The sequence below is a fragment of the Aplidium turbinatum genome, chromosome 8 (genome assembly GCF_918807975.1).
Source record: "Aplidium turbinatum chromosome 8, kaAplTurb1.1, whole genome shotgun sequence".
In the NCBI taxonomy this organism is placed as follows: Eukaryota; Metazoa; Chordata; class Ascidiacea; order Aplousobranchia; family Polyclinidae; genus Aplidium; species Aplidium turbinatum.
The window spans coordinates 23,921,948-23,936,311 of record NC_137479.1 but is presented as its reverse complement, the minus strand read 5'-3'; the positions used below and the strand labels follow the sequence as shown (position 1 = coordinate 23,936,311).

Below are 14,364 nucleotides of genomic sequence, written 5' to 3'. Positions count from 1 at the left end.
ATAAGCCATGGTTTTGTTGTAGGCTACTAAATTAATGCAGAGTCCCTTAAATCTTTCTCTATTTCATTCGTGAAAATTTTTCTGTGGTTTGCATAGGCTATCCCATTTTTTACGTTGCCTTGTGAGCCTTTGAAAACCTTTTTAAATAGCCTACCGTAGCCTGCCATCAAAACGTTGCTTGGTCTATTCCAAACTACTTTGCAGAAATCCGCCTAGTGTACCAACACACATGGCATTTGCAGTTTGTTCAAACACGTGTATTGGAATTTTTTTTATATTAGTTTTGCTTATCCTTTTTTTTCATAATTGAGTAGCAATACAATAGATTTACAGCATTAGAATATTAGATTTTGTTCACCCTAAAAAAGTTTTATGTAAGTTCAACATCCCGATGTGCTATCAGAGCCACTATATTAGTGCTATTACAAATGAATAAAAGCTATTTCGCTTTTAATTTCCACAAAAATATGCCATGTTCTGATGTTGCCTGCTGTAGAGTCAATTGACTCGCTGAGTCAACTAGGACGATCGCCAGTGAGTCAACTAACCTTTCGGTGCATTAATCAGAAAAAAAACTGAGAAGAGAGCAACTAAAATTATAGAGAATCATACTATACTTATGCAATAAATGCTAATAATACTACAAAAAGTGCTCAATGCTAAGCAAAAAAGCTAAGCAGAGCAAATTCTATTTGAATAAGAACCTTCTGATGATCCCCTTTTTAAGGTGAAGCATCGTGTCTAGCATGGCAAAACATTGAACCATGTTGCTGAAATCAACTAAACATGCAAAATAAAAACTCAACTTATAGACAAAAATTATCGCTCACAAACTTTGATCTAAAAAAAAAGAGGGTACTAAATGTTGACGATCAACAAGAGACTTAAATAACGGCAGAGAAGAGATTGAACGGTATGACCGTATGACTCATGATGAATCGAATTGTGTATACGCACTACTGCACAGTTTACAATCAGCATGAAACCAATTTAAGAACGTCAAATAGGCCTAAGCACTTGCAGTAGTTTTTTGTAGATAGCAGGAAAAGGGATGCCATCATTGCAATTCATTAGGCTACATGAGGCTTTTGTTTGATAAACCAACTTTCGGAAAACATTTGTTTTTTATAATCATTTTCAACTTTTAGAATTTTAGAATTGCTCTAAGTTATTTTATGATCTGAAGTTATGGCATCAGGCCCGTAGCCAGCCGGGGGCCAGGGGGGCCTGGCCCCCCTGAAAAAATTTCCCCCCCTGGCAAAATCCCAACATTCTCGAGCAACAGCTACAATTATAATGATTTTGCCCATCTTTCCCGTTGCAGAGCTCCAACCTAGGCCCAATTAACTACAATTGTTTTGTTTAGTTAACAGCTAAGATGATTAAACAATTTCGCCCCTCCGGCCCTATCCCCTCCTTTGGCAACCTCAACATGTTCAATTCAACCAAGGCCAACACGTGTTAGGTTGGTAGAAAAATTGTCAGATACTGTGCAAAATAAAAATGTTTTCGAAAAGAAAGATAACCTAACAAAGAGGGAATGGTTTTCCAGCAGGCCTACAAACCGATACAAATTAGGCTATTTGATATCAGCTGTCGCTATTCTCGGTACCATACCTAATTCTAAGGATCAGTGATAACCAATTTGTGCAGTGATAAATCGCAAAATGTGCAGTGCTAAAACAAGTGCAGTGGCCGAGTGGTTAGCGCGTTGGGCTCGCAGTCGAGAGCCTGCATGTTCGACTCCAGCCACCCGCACTTGCTGTTGTTTCTTTGGGCAAGAAACTTTACGATAATTGCCTCTACCCAGTGATCGATTGCGAGTAATGGGTAGTACCAAATTTAAGTCATAAATAGAGTAGGCAACCGGAAACAGACATTGCCGTCGGCTGCAGCGTGGGTCAGGGATACGTCGGAAGGCGTACACCGATGCATAGCGCTCAAGTCCGCTTTCCCGCAATGCAGGATAAAGATAATCAAACAAAACAAAGTGGTTTTTGAAGACAACGCATACAAAATATAAACCCGTAATCTTTTAAGCAATTTTTATTTTTTCTCTTCAATCCAATTAGTGTAAATAAATTTTGTTTCTAGTTTTCTGATCTGTGAAGTGTTCAACCTTGCAGCAGATATTGCTATATTTGGATCTAGCACTGCCGTTTGTGAGTGTGGATTCTCAGTGTTAACAAGGGTTGACGCTCCCACTAGACGGAACATGTTACAACCAAGACAGGCTAAATTGGTGCTTATGGCTTTTGAACATTCTGTATCGAAATCTATCGATTTACACTTGTGTGTGAGGCGGTTTGCATCCAAACATCCGCGACTGCAATTGCAATAGACTAGTTCACGGGTGTATAGGCGGAATGTAATCATATATATATCAAAATCCTCGGCACTAGCTTCTTCGAGCCAGTTTAAGTTTTTGCTCATAACAAGTAGCCTACCGCTATTTATACAACAAGTCAACAATTGCTGTGTTATGTTGGTCATTGTAATATGATTGCCGTGATTTAACTAGCGGATAAAATAAGAGACCAGTGTTGGTCTCTTATTTTACTACCAGATCCGCTAGTTTATCCGTACTACCAGATCCGCTAGTTTATCCGTTGGTTAAAATGCCAAAATAATTCAAATTTTTTCGGCTCTCCCCCTAACAAAAAGTTGCCCCCCCCTTGCTCTGCGGTCTGGCTACGGCCCTGTATGGTATGCATGCAAGGAGCAGATTATTCCGGGCGTTGATACTTGAAATCTCTTTTGTTATTATTATTGTGAGATTTAAGATCTCGTTTTGTTTGGCCAACATAAATTGAATTGCAATCATCACAACGTACTTGGTAGTTGGTACAGTACAGTAGCCTACACTAAACCTGAGATTTCGCTATCTTTAAAGGGATCTTTTGAATACATCAAAAATTTACTTATGGTCTTGGAAAGGTTTCAAAGCGACTTTTACACTAATTCCATTTGAGATACGCTGAAATTTCATGATACCCAAACAGGACAATCAGTTTAATATATAGCACGGTCTGTCAGCACACTATGTACAGAACGGTTAACAAAAAGATTTTTTTAATATTTGTGACTGTTTCAATAAACATTTTTGCATGAAATAAACGACTTTTCGTTATCACTGGCTCAGCCTTGAAATTTGAAAATTTTAAACAGCCTGCATTGAATTTTGTCCCCGGTGGAAAAGAGTTAATTTGTTTTTAAATTAAGGATTGGTAACTCTGACAAAAGTGGCCACCATTTTTAGCAAATGTTAGAGTAGAATTAAGAATAGTTGTTCCTAAAAGTCGAATTACTTTCGTGTTGGATGCGTCTTAGCTGCGTCGCAAAATTTTAGGTGCTATACTTATCTGCGAAAACACATCTTTTCTCTAATCTCGGCTAATCAAATGGTAAGAAAGTGTTTGTACTTTTTAGTTTTTTATTGGAAAATAGCCTAGTGTTTGTATTTTATGGGTTGCTCATGTTAGTGACAATGCCTTTATATGACTTCTGTGATAAATTTAAAGCATCAATGTTACCCAACAATACATTGGCTCTATTTGAATAAGATGCTGAAAAAGCCTCCTTCATGAGTCATGACGACGAAAGTTTTTTCAATAAATTGTACAAGTGTTTGAACCTAGCTAACATTATTTAGCGTACACTTATTGTCACTCGGTATTTATCAAGTGGTTATGAAACTGTCCCTATTTATATCTGAGAAAAATAATGCAAATTCTGATTTATTGAAAGAGCGAGAGGCTATAGTTACCATGCAAAGGAACTGTGTAGCTTCTGAGGCTGGGTTTTGTTTTTCGCTGAGACTTTTCGGCAGTGGCGTACTCTCCATGCATGCAAGCCAAGACATGCACTGCATGCCTTACAGAAATCAGAAATCTTTCAGGGACAACAAATTTATGCGTAGAAATAGAAAATGTTAATTGCAGAACCTCCTCTCTCTCTTAATTTCAATATTTGAAACAACTGTTTGTTTTCAAACTTTGGCAACTTTACTGACCCTGGCAACCCTGCATGCTGTGGAGAGCTCAGCATGCGTTGATAATACAGTTTGCCTATTTGCCGCTCTTTTATCAACACTGTGGCGTAAATGCGACCAAGGCATGCAGATTTGAAATTGCATGTAGGGTTGCCAGAGGTTAATATAAAAAAGAGCCCAAGCTTATGTAAAAAGTAGCCCAATTTTTTTGGGGGTTCTAAAATGGAGCCCAAGCAAAGAGATAGGCTATTATACAAAATTCTTCCAGAGCGTTTGATCATCAGTCCCAAATTATAAGTGTTTTACCAGTTCTTCACATCTTTCAGACAGATTGGCAACCATACATTCACTCAACTTTGTTAAAACAACTACAAACAAGTACGGTACCGGTACCTAAATACAAAAAATGCTTTAATTGCTTTTTGTGATGAGCTAACGCATCAAGAGTGTTCCTCTCAAGACCATCAACAGTTTTGATAACCCACCAAGGTCGATCAATGTAGAAACTATCTTTTCTTTTCTAGTAGAAACTATTGTCTTGTTTTTTTACTCATATAAATTGTTAAAAAAAATTTACTAGCCTTTTTTATCTTATCCTTCTACATTTGTAAAAACTATTTTCAGGTGTTGTGACCATGCCATAACTGATTGTCCTGCTTTGGCATCATGCACGTTATAGCGTCCGCGTTTTGTCGCTTCTACCTTTTTCTAGACCCCTGCTATGTTTGACATATATTGTTTTTCGTTGTGATGGTCAGAAATAAAAATAAACTGAACTGATGTCCACTGCGTTTTCATGAAAACCTGGATCACTTAAGTTGCCAGGATTGCCAGATATCAAAGCCTAAACATTAGGGTGAGTCAAAACTTGGACTTTTTCTCCGATTTTATTGCTACAAACTTTTTTTCTTGCGAATAGTCATAAAACGACATTCCTGAGAGTTTGAGCTTGATCGGACATCGTCTTCATTTCTAAGCGATTTTTCGAGGCTTGAAAATGCATTGTTTTAAATAGGAAGTTGTTTTCACGAGTTTTGAAAACGTCATAACTTACTTAATTCTTATTGTAAAAAGATGATCTATGCGTCAACAGATTCAATATAATTAGGAGAATCCAATTCATCATGTACTGATTCCAAAAAATGATGATGTCATCAATGACGTCATTAAACAGTCATTTGCAAATAGCGATAAAACTGATCATCCTACATGTAGGGATGGGCAATTCAGAATAATTCACTATTCCAGAATTATTCCGGAATACTAAATCAAATCCAGAATCGAATCCAGAATACCGAATCCTAATAACTTCCAGGCTCCAGTAACGCAAAAAGTAAAAAAAATTTATGCAATGTTTATTTGCAACTTTAGACACAAAAGCAACACAACCATAGTAAATGTTTGTTGCAGTGCAGAACATTAAGGCATTCTAAATGACTGCCAGTCAAACGGGAGCAGTGTTGCCAGATGCTGGAAGTTCCTTGGCAACAAAAAGTACAGTAACTAAAATTTCATCCAGGCCAGGGGGGCCTAGCCCCCCTGAAAAAAATTTTCCCCCCCTGGCAAAATCCCAATATTTTCGAGCAACAGCTACAATTATAATGATTTTGCCCATTTAAATTTTTTCGGCCTACCCTAAAAAAATGTGGCCCCCCTTGCTCTGCGGTCTGGCTACGGCCCTGATTTCACCAGATATTTAAAACACCTAAATAAAGCAATTTCGCCTAAAAAATAAAAATAGTTTTTAAGACATAAGACACTGCCATCACGCATACGCAAACCTTTTGCAAAACGTTTTTTATACGAGCACCGAGCAGGGATTATTTGCTAAAAAGTATAAAAAATTGTAAAGACTTTCTTGAAAAAAATAGAATGGGGAAAATTTCACCAAAAAGTTGTCTGGTTGCAAGGTCAAAAAGCTTGGCACCAAAGACCTCTAAATTTCACCAGAATTTTTTAATTTGGTGTTCTACTTCCCCATCTGGCAACGCTGAACAGGATCGCAGCTTAGTTGCCATCAAGACCGCACTGGAAAAGCATCGCTCGGAAGATGCTGATGTGGCAGGTATGCTGAGATATTTCAGAGCCAACTCCTTTAGCAGGGGCATCTGCTCAATGTTGCGCCACCAGTCAAACTATCGCGGAGTCGCATACGCACGACGCACGTGGATTGAAAAAAAGCATTGCACGATTGTGCATGTGTACAAAGCGTGAAGAAAATTGCGCGCTTAGTTTCTTTCATTGCTCTTGCGAGCGAGTGACGTAGAAGGCATGCGTCGTGCGCGCACAACGCATGCAAAATGTTTTGTAAGTGCGGATGATGTCAGTGGAAAGAAAAAAGTGAGTAAACCACACTTTTTTTCAGTTCACTGTTTCAAGTTGACAGCTTGCACATCACTTATGCATAGCTTTAAACCGAATCTTATTACCCGGTTTTATTGCCATTTTGGATTCGGATAGTTTAGGATCCGAATCCTTCTGGATTCGTTATTCTGAATTGCCCTTCCCTACCTACATGCGTCAACAGATTCAATACAATTAGGAGAATCCAATTCATTGTGTACTGATTCCGAAAAATGATGACATCATCAATGACATCATTAAACAGTCATTTGCAAATAGCGATAAAACTGATAATCCTACATGTTTCATCTCCAAGTTATTTCATAATGAATTAATGTACTTTCCAAACATAAACATCATGCTGGTACTTAATCATTGCAGTGCTGTTCACTTTTGCCTGATAAAATTCGAGACATTGCGTTGAAATATGTTAAAAAGAATGCCTATTTTGCACACCCGGAAAGGCAGTGTGGAACAAATCTTTGAAGAGCAATATTGTTATTTAAAATCAAGCGAATCATAACTAACTAATAACGATCCATTATTTATCACAAACACGCAATATTTTCCATAAGCCATCATACTGAAATGTAATTTAATAATGTGTATGACGTCATCAATTACGTCATCAAGTACCAGCATGATGTTTATGTTTTGAAAGCACATTAATTCATTATCAAATAACTTGGAGATGAAACATGTAGGATTATCAGTTTTATCGCTATTTGCAAATGACTGTTTAATGATGTCATTGATGACGTCATCATTTTTCGGAATCAGTACACAATGAATTGGATTCTCCTAATTGTATTGAATCTGTTGACGCATAAATCATCTTTTTACAACAAGAATTAAGTAAGTTATGACGTCTTCAAATCTCGTGAAAACAACTTCCTATTAAAAACAATGCATTTTCAAGCCTCGAAAAAATCGCTTCAGGTACCTTTACAAATCGCGATTTTTAGAAATGAAGACGATGTCCGATCAAGCTCAAACTTTCAGGAATGTCGTTTTATGACTATTCGTAGGAAAAAAAGTTTGTAGCAATGAAATCGGAGAAAAAGTCCAAATTTCGACCCACCCTACTAAACATGCACATTTTTGAAAGTTGGCATCTTTATGCCAAATTGGTGACCCTGCCTGACCGAGGGCTCCAAAAATGCTGCTCCTCAATGAAATAACTAAAAATTAGGTAAAGATTTTAAACATGATACAAATTTTACATAAAAAGTTATATTATATATATTTAAAAAAAGTAGCCCAATTGGGCGCCAGCCAAAAAAGCGCGCCCAACGCAAATTTATTGCGCCTGGAGAAATCAAAAGTAGCCCAACTGGGCGTAAAAGTGCCCAATCTGGCAACCCTAATTGCATGCAAAACAAAAATCACTATCTGTACTCTGTAGACAGGGTTGCCAGATTGGCGTTTTTATGACCTAATTTAAGAAATTTGAGTTTTTTGAAAAGTGTTTGGTCGGACAATTTTTGTTTGGCCACTGGGCCTTTTTTAGTTTCCCGATTGGCGTTTGTTTGCCTTTTTTTCTTTTGGTTTTCATAGTTTAAGTCCTTGCGGCTTTCTACTGTAGATACAGTAACTCTAGGCCTATACTGTATCAAAGTTTTCGGTCAGATTTAGGCATTGGCGATGTCACAGAGAACCAGGAATCTTTCGGTTGGTTGGTCGGTAATCTAATCCTATTTCAGCTGGTCAGGTTTAAACTTTAAACTGGTATTCGTTGTATTGCATTGCAAAAGCTTTAGCCTAACTGGTTTTGAATGTTAAACATGGTATATAAAATTCAGACATTGGATTCATGATGCGTTTCAAACCTCATTTTTTGCAAAACAACTTAAACAATTATCAGCTAAGTAAAGCTCAGATTGCAAGAAAAGCTATAAAACCTAAGGCAAATTTGCAGAATTTTCCTGGGGGAGCATGCCCCCAGACCCCCTACATTGGCTATGACCCTCCCTCCATTGCATGCCTACAAAAACCAACCAGGATACGCCACTGCTTTTCGGTCATTTGTCCGAAATGACTTCAAAAATTTCGGTCATTTTTTATTTATTTCGGTTATTTTTTTTGATGAAAATATTTTTTTTTCAAGTACCTGATACAAACCAAAATTTGCACTTCCCGACTAGCTACAACATTAAGTTTTGCTGAGAATCGTTTTTTTTTTCGGACATTTTAACCGAATTGACTATATATTTTTTCGGACATTTTAACCAAATTGACTATATTATATATTTTTTCGGACATTTTAACCGAATTGACTATGTATTTTTTCGGACATTTTGACCGAATTGACTATATTTTTTTTCAAACAGTTTGCTAAAAAATCGGTCAATGACTGCTAAATGACTGAAAAAAAAACCCCAGCTCTGAGGTAGTTATCCCTTTGTTACTTCCAAGAGCAGAACGTTTGTGTGCCCAAGCCATGGCCACAGCATATCGTTCTGAGATGCCAGTAAAAAATAACCTATGTAAAAGATAGTTGTGTGTATAGGTTGCTAAACTCGCTATCTGTTGCCACAATACACAAAATAATTTCATTGTTGCTTCATTTTACAATTTCTAAATTAACCTTTTTTACAATGCTCTTTCCAGTTGTGTTGAAAATTAAACAATGAAGGGTGCTATCTGCGCATGGCCACTCAATGTAAATAGTTTTATATCGATTCTCCTCAATTGAGCATGCACACAATCACATCGCCATGGTAGATTCACTGGGAAGGTGACGTCAAAATAAATATAACCAGGGCTGTGGAGTGGAAAAAATTTTGGCATGTCAGGAGTCGGCCAGTTATAAACCGAGAAGTCATACATTTTTACCTTGACTCCACAGCCATGGATATAACGGTTATATAGGCAAATTGTTCATAAAACAATTCTTTGTAAACAGTTGTTGGTAAAACAATTGTTTGTAAACAGTTGTTGGTGAAATGAAATCCGTAAAACAATTCTTCGTAAAGCATTTCATCGTATAACTTACATCAAATCTCAATTGCATGCACGAAGAAATGCTTAGGGAAGAATTGTTTTACAAAGAATTAATTTTACAAAGAATTATTTACGAAGAATTATTTACGAAGAATTGTTTTACGAAGAACTGTTTACGAAGAAAACGTCGGACACCGATATGACCACTTCCTACAGAATTTTTCTTGGGAAATTTTCGCTCCGCAAAATAGGTTCTAGCCACATTGTTTCAATGAAATTGGAAGCAATCTTTGTCATACAATTGCAAAATTCTTCACTCCGTTATTTCACTGGCCCAGTTTAAAAAATAACTAATTATATGCACTACATTTTTACTGTGAACAATTAGGTGTGTTTTCTTAATGTATATATTTAGCATTTTAGTTTTGCTATTTTTTTCTTTAATTGAACCAATGTTCAAGTGTTTGTGTTTCATGCGTGACCTTATGATTTGCAGATACTGTAATACGTCTGAGCGCATAATTTTATGTTTGTGTGATTCCGGTAATCATAGCTTCAGAAGCTATGGTCAGTGGTCACCATATAAGGTAACTATAGCCTCTGCTTAAAAAAATAAGCAGTGCAATCAGTCTTGTTTAGGTCTTTTTATTCAAGTTTTTTAGTTTATCTACTTAACATTCAGTTTTTAAAAAAATTGTTTATTCAACCTAACCATTTATCTTTTTCATTTTTCTTTTTACAGTAAAGATTTTCAAAGTCAAGTTAGGTTTTCAGCAGTTTTGAACATTCTTCAAGCCACTTTTTTTCATTCTCTGTTCGTTTAGTGGTTATCATTCATTTTTCGTGAGTTCCAATTTTTTTGATTTTTTTTATATTTGAAAGTTGTGTTTTCATAAGGATGAAAAATATGACTGAAGTTTTTTATTTAGTATAATTATGAGTAGCATCATGATTAATGAGTTGGTTTGGTTGTTAGACCACGAAAACAGTGCACTGCTGATTGCTGAAGTACTCTTTCAATTTGTTTTATATAGGCTGTCAATTGGATTGGCTCAGCTTTATTGGTCAATACACCATGGCAAATGAAGGTGTTAACAAATGCAACTTGATTATCAACTATCTTCCCCAAACTCTCACTGATCAAGAGTTTCATGATCTTTTTGAGTCAGTTGGTAAGACTGTTTCAACGCGAATTATTCGTGACAAGTCAACAAATTACAGGTAAATCACTTAGGTTTGTTACTGAAGTTTTCAATGCTTGTGCTGATAACCACACCTTGGGTAAAAACTTGGATTGATTATGTTATTTTAACTTAATAATTATAACTTATGCTGTTGTGAAAACTGTAAAAAAATGTTCACCAAGATTTTCTATTTTTTGATGATGTATCAAATTAAATTCACCTGAATGTTGTCACCAGGGTTGTCGGTATTTTACCCGACCCAAAAAAACCCGGGTGGGTTTTTTTTAAAAAACCCAAATAAAATAAGAACTGAGAAACCTCAGTTCTTATTTTATAATCTCTGTCACTTTTAGCTTACTTGGAAAATAAATTTGATATTTAAAGTATCTAACAACATTTTTTTAAAAAACCCACTTAAAAAAACCCAAAAAAACCCATAAAAAAACCCAGAGCATCATATTTGTCCAGTTTTTATTAGAAAATTAAAAAAATGGAACAAAAACACTGCAAGGAACTTAAAACAATCTTTAAATTAGGACTTAAGGATGTGATTGTGAAGTAAATTTCCAAGAATAAACTGAAAACGCAGTGGATATTGTACAGTATACAAAATCAAGTAATGCCACTTTGTGTATACCGTACTACACTAAAGCTTATTTATGCAAGAAGGCCTTATAGTTAAACTGGTGAAAGTACTACTCTACTGTAGTCTGTATATATGATGTGAAATGCAATTTAGGAGGCTATTTACCAATTACAGATTCTGGATTCTAACGCATGGCTGTTTCAGAGCATTTGCCTAAATGGCCATTGGCCACGCAATCACTCAATTGCTCATCCATTGCTATATATATAATATATTTATATAAATGATAAAAAATGTTTAAACATGATGGCATAAATGCTCCTTGCCTTCAAATCTAAAGCAAATGATGCAATAATGTGATTTCTACCACGGTAGCATCAACTTGGTATAGAAATCAGTGGATGATGCAACATCCAACTTGATCTTGAAATTAATGGATGATGCAACATTCAAGCAACAACAACCCTAGTGCATTATTTTATTGAGTTATGCAAGCATGTACTGTGCGTGAAAGGCACTTCATTCGTAAAAAGTAGTTTTGAGGTGAAATAAGCATGAATCTACCTTTTTTTGCGTCTTTTTTAAAAAAACCCAATAAAACCCAAAAAAACCCGGGCGGGTTGGGCTTTTTTAAAAAAACCCGGGTTTTTCTCAACCCTGGTTGTCACTGACTATTTTCTTTGAGGTGTAAAGTTTATCGAATTTGAAAATTATTGATTGAAAAAGCATTTTTTACTTCGTACATGAAAAAGGTTTTTACTGGCCTTATTTATAGTGCAAAATTGCTTTTTTCCATTCCTGCCAGCTTTGGATATGGATTTGTCAACTATGAGAATGAAGGGGACGCAGCAAAAGCTATAGAGCAACTCAATGGCCAAACTCTTCAACACAAAACTATTAAGGTTGCATACTCCCAACCATCTGGTGCCCAAACGAAAAATATCAATCTCCATGTCGCAGGACTACCTGATTACACCACTGATGAAATGCTGAGAACATTCTTTGAACCGTATGGTCAGTTCTTATTTTATAATCTCTGTCACTTTTAGCTTACTTGGAAAATAAATTTGATATTTAAAGTATCTAACAACATCTGTTATCCTCGTCTGCACGAAGTTGGCTTTAGTTAAGTTTTTAACAATTTTTCAAAAACTACCATCGTTGAGTTACCGTAACTTAATCTTTGGGATTTTTCAGGCAACGTGACACAGTGTAGAGCTGTGAAAGAAAAGGGATCCAGTAAATGCCAAGGATTTGGTTTTGTGCTGTTCTCCAGTCGCGATGAAGCACTTGGTGCTACCAAAGTGAGCGAATGATCATGATTTGCAACTTTGCGTAATGTGTGGGGAAATCGCTGGTGATTTACTTCACTTCACTATGCAATGAATGTGCATGTACGAATTCACATTGCATATGTATTTAGCGCATGAAAGCTATATTGGCAGTTAAATGGTTACAAACACCTTGGTTTATTGTAATTTTATGTTTAATCATTCCGTAGTGTTGAATGTTTCATATTGTAAATCAGCATACGTTCCAAAAACGTTCTACCACAATCATTTAAGGTTTCTTTTCACGCATCGTATTCAATGCTATTACAATCAATGCAGGAACTAAACGGAACCATTGTTCCTGGAACCGAAAATAAAGTCTTTTCGATCAAATTCGCCAAGACAGAGCAAAAAGGTCCACCTCCGTCATTCTTGAAAAAGGTATCTTGTTCTTTTTCCCGTCAAACGCTGTCATTCCAACTTGTTTTGAACCCCTTGTCAGCACGTATACGTTGTCTTGTAGACAGGAGGAATGAATAAACCGCAATATGGCTATGAAGCTGGTGGCTACGGTAGCAATGGCATGGCACCCAAGCGAGGAAGAGGTGGTGGTCCTATGAGGGGGCACTCATTTCGAGGCCGCTATTCTCCCATGACATCGCACAATAGGTAATTTGATTTTTTTTTAAAAAGCTTAATCGATTAATTAGGCGAGAACTTTTCTATTCTTTTTTTTCTGTTAATTTGAAATAGCATATCACAGCATCAACTTTAGCTTTTGCTCTCTGCACAATCATTGCTCGACTTGTAAGTAAACTTTAACATCAATTGAACGTCGTACGTTTTGAAAAGACTGTAAAATTGTGTAAATTTTTAGCCAGCCATTTTATAAACCGATCGGTTCCATCTTCGATGTGTTGCTGCTACTAGCTATTTTGCGCAAATAACAGCAACCTTTCAACGGACGTTTTATAATGAGGTGAATAATCAGCAAAGCTGTGTCCCAAGCTATTTGGTTGCAGTTGACGGTCGATGGCATGCATTAACCCAATTCTACTGCACTTAAGAAGTGGTGCCTTTTTGCGTTCATTAATTTTATAACGTGACACCGGAACGATGTGAAAGAAGTCCAGAGCTTGAGCAGTAATATTGTATGTATTGCCTGCTCAACCCGACTTGCTTTGAATGCGGGAAAGAATTTGTTTGCAACGACTTTAGTATACGTCATTTTCAGCGGTGCTCCCAGTTACAACGCGTATGGCTACAGCAATTATAACGCTTACAACACCAACAATTTCTATGGTGGTGGTGGCGGAGGTGGGGACTTCCAATTCCAAGAAGGGTCAGAGACGATTATTTTCGTGTATGGAATCGGCCCCCGCACTGATGAAGATGCGTTATGGAACATGTTTAGTCCTTTCGGAACTATCCTGGTAAGTTAACTTGCCAAGAAAGTGTTTTCAATCAACAAGTCATCTAGGTTCCCAGACAGAAAATCAATGCAAAAAACCACTGATTTGCTGTCTGGGGAGACGTTGATTAATTTACTGGAACATTGATTAACAATATGCACTAACTTAATATCGGTAATGTATTGCTGTTACCACAGAAAGTGAACGTCATCTACGACCAAGCCAAAGGCATCGGGAAAGGCTATGGCTTCATCACATTCTCTTCGTACAGTGAAGCCTCGTACGCCATCCACAATATGAACGGGACCAAGTTTCACGGCAAAGAGTTGCAAGTGTCAATCAAAACCGATGCATCCATGTAAATGCTCACGGTGGCATCGCGTGACAACTCTTGCGTGACTGCAATGGAATCCATTTTCATGAACTGTTGGTCCTTCGTACGTCGATTTTAAACGAGGGTTGTGGACGATTCGTTTTTAATGTAACCGTAATGCATTTGTCGGATTCGTAACAACGATAAAAACCAAGAAGCATCAGTAGCATTGTTTGCGTTTTAGTTTGCTGTCACACGGCACTGTACGGATTCGTGTGCGGGATGGCCTTGCAGTACGAGTAGATCTTTCGTTATAGCCAA

At 36.8% G+C, this 14,364-nt stretch overlaps 1 protein-coding gene across 1 annotated transcript; it reads left to right on the top strand.

Annotated features, from left to right (window-relative positions):
• The first annotated feature begins 3,246 nt into the window (after positions 1-3,246).
• On the top strand, positions 3,247-14,269 carry LOC145775571 (ELAV-like protein 1-B). The gene is made up of 9 exons (XM_082586875.1): positions 3,247-3,404; positions 10,020-10,120; positions 10,312-10,498; positions 11,853-12,061; positions 12,245-12,351; positions 12,658-12,759; positions 12,842-12,987; positions 13,553-13,751; positions 13,928-14,269. Exons 3-9 carry the CDS (start codon positions 10,353-10,355, stop codon positions 14,090-14,092), a joined length of 1,074 nt encoding a protein of 357 aa, XP_082443001.1. The 5' UTR covers positions 3,247-3,404; positions 10,020-10,120; positions 10,312-10,352; the 3' UTR covers positions 14,093-14,269.
• Positions 14,270-14,364: the final 95 nt, after the last annotated feature.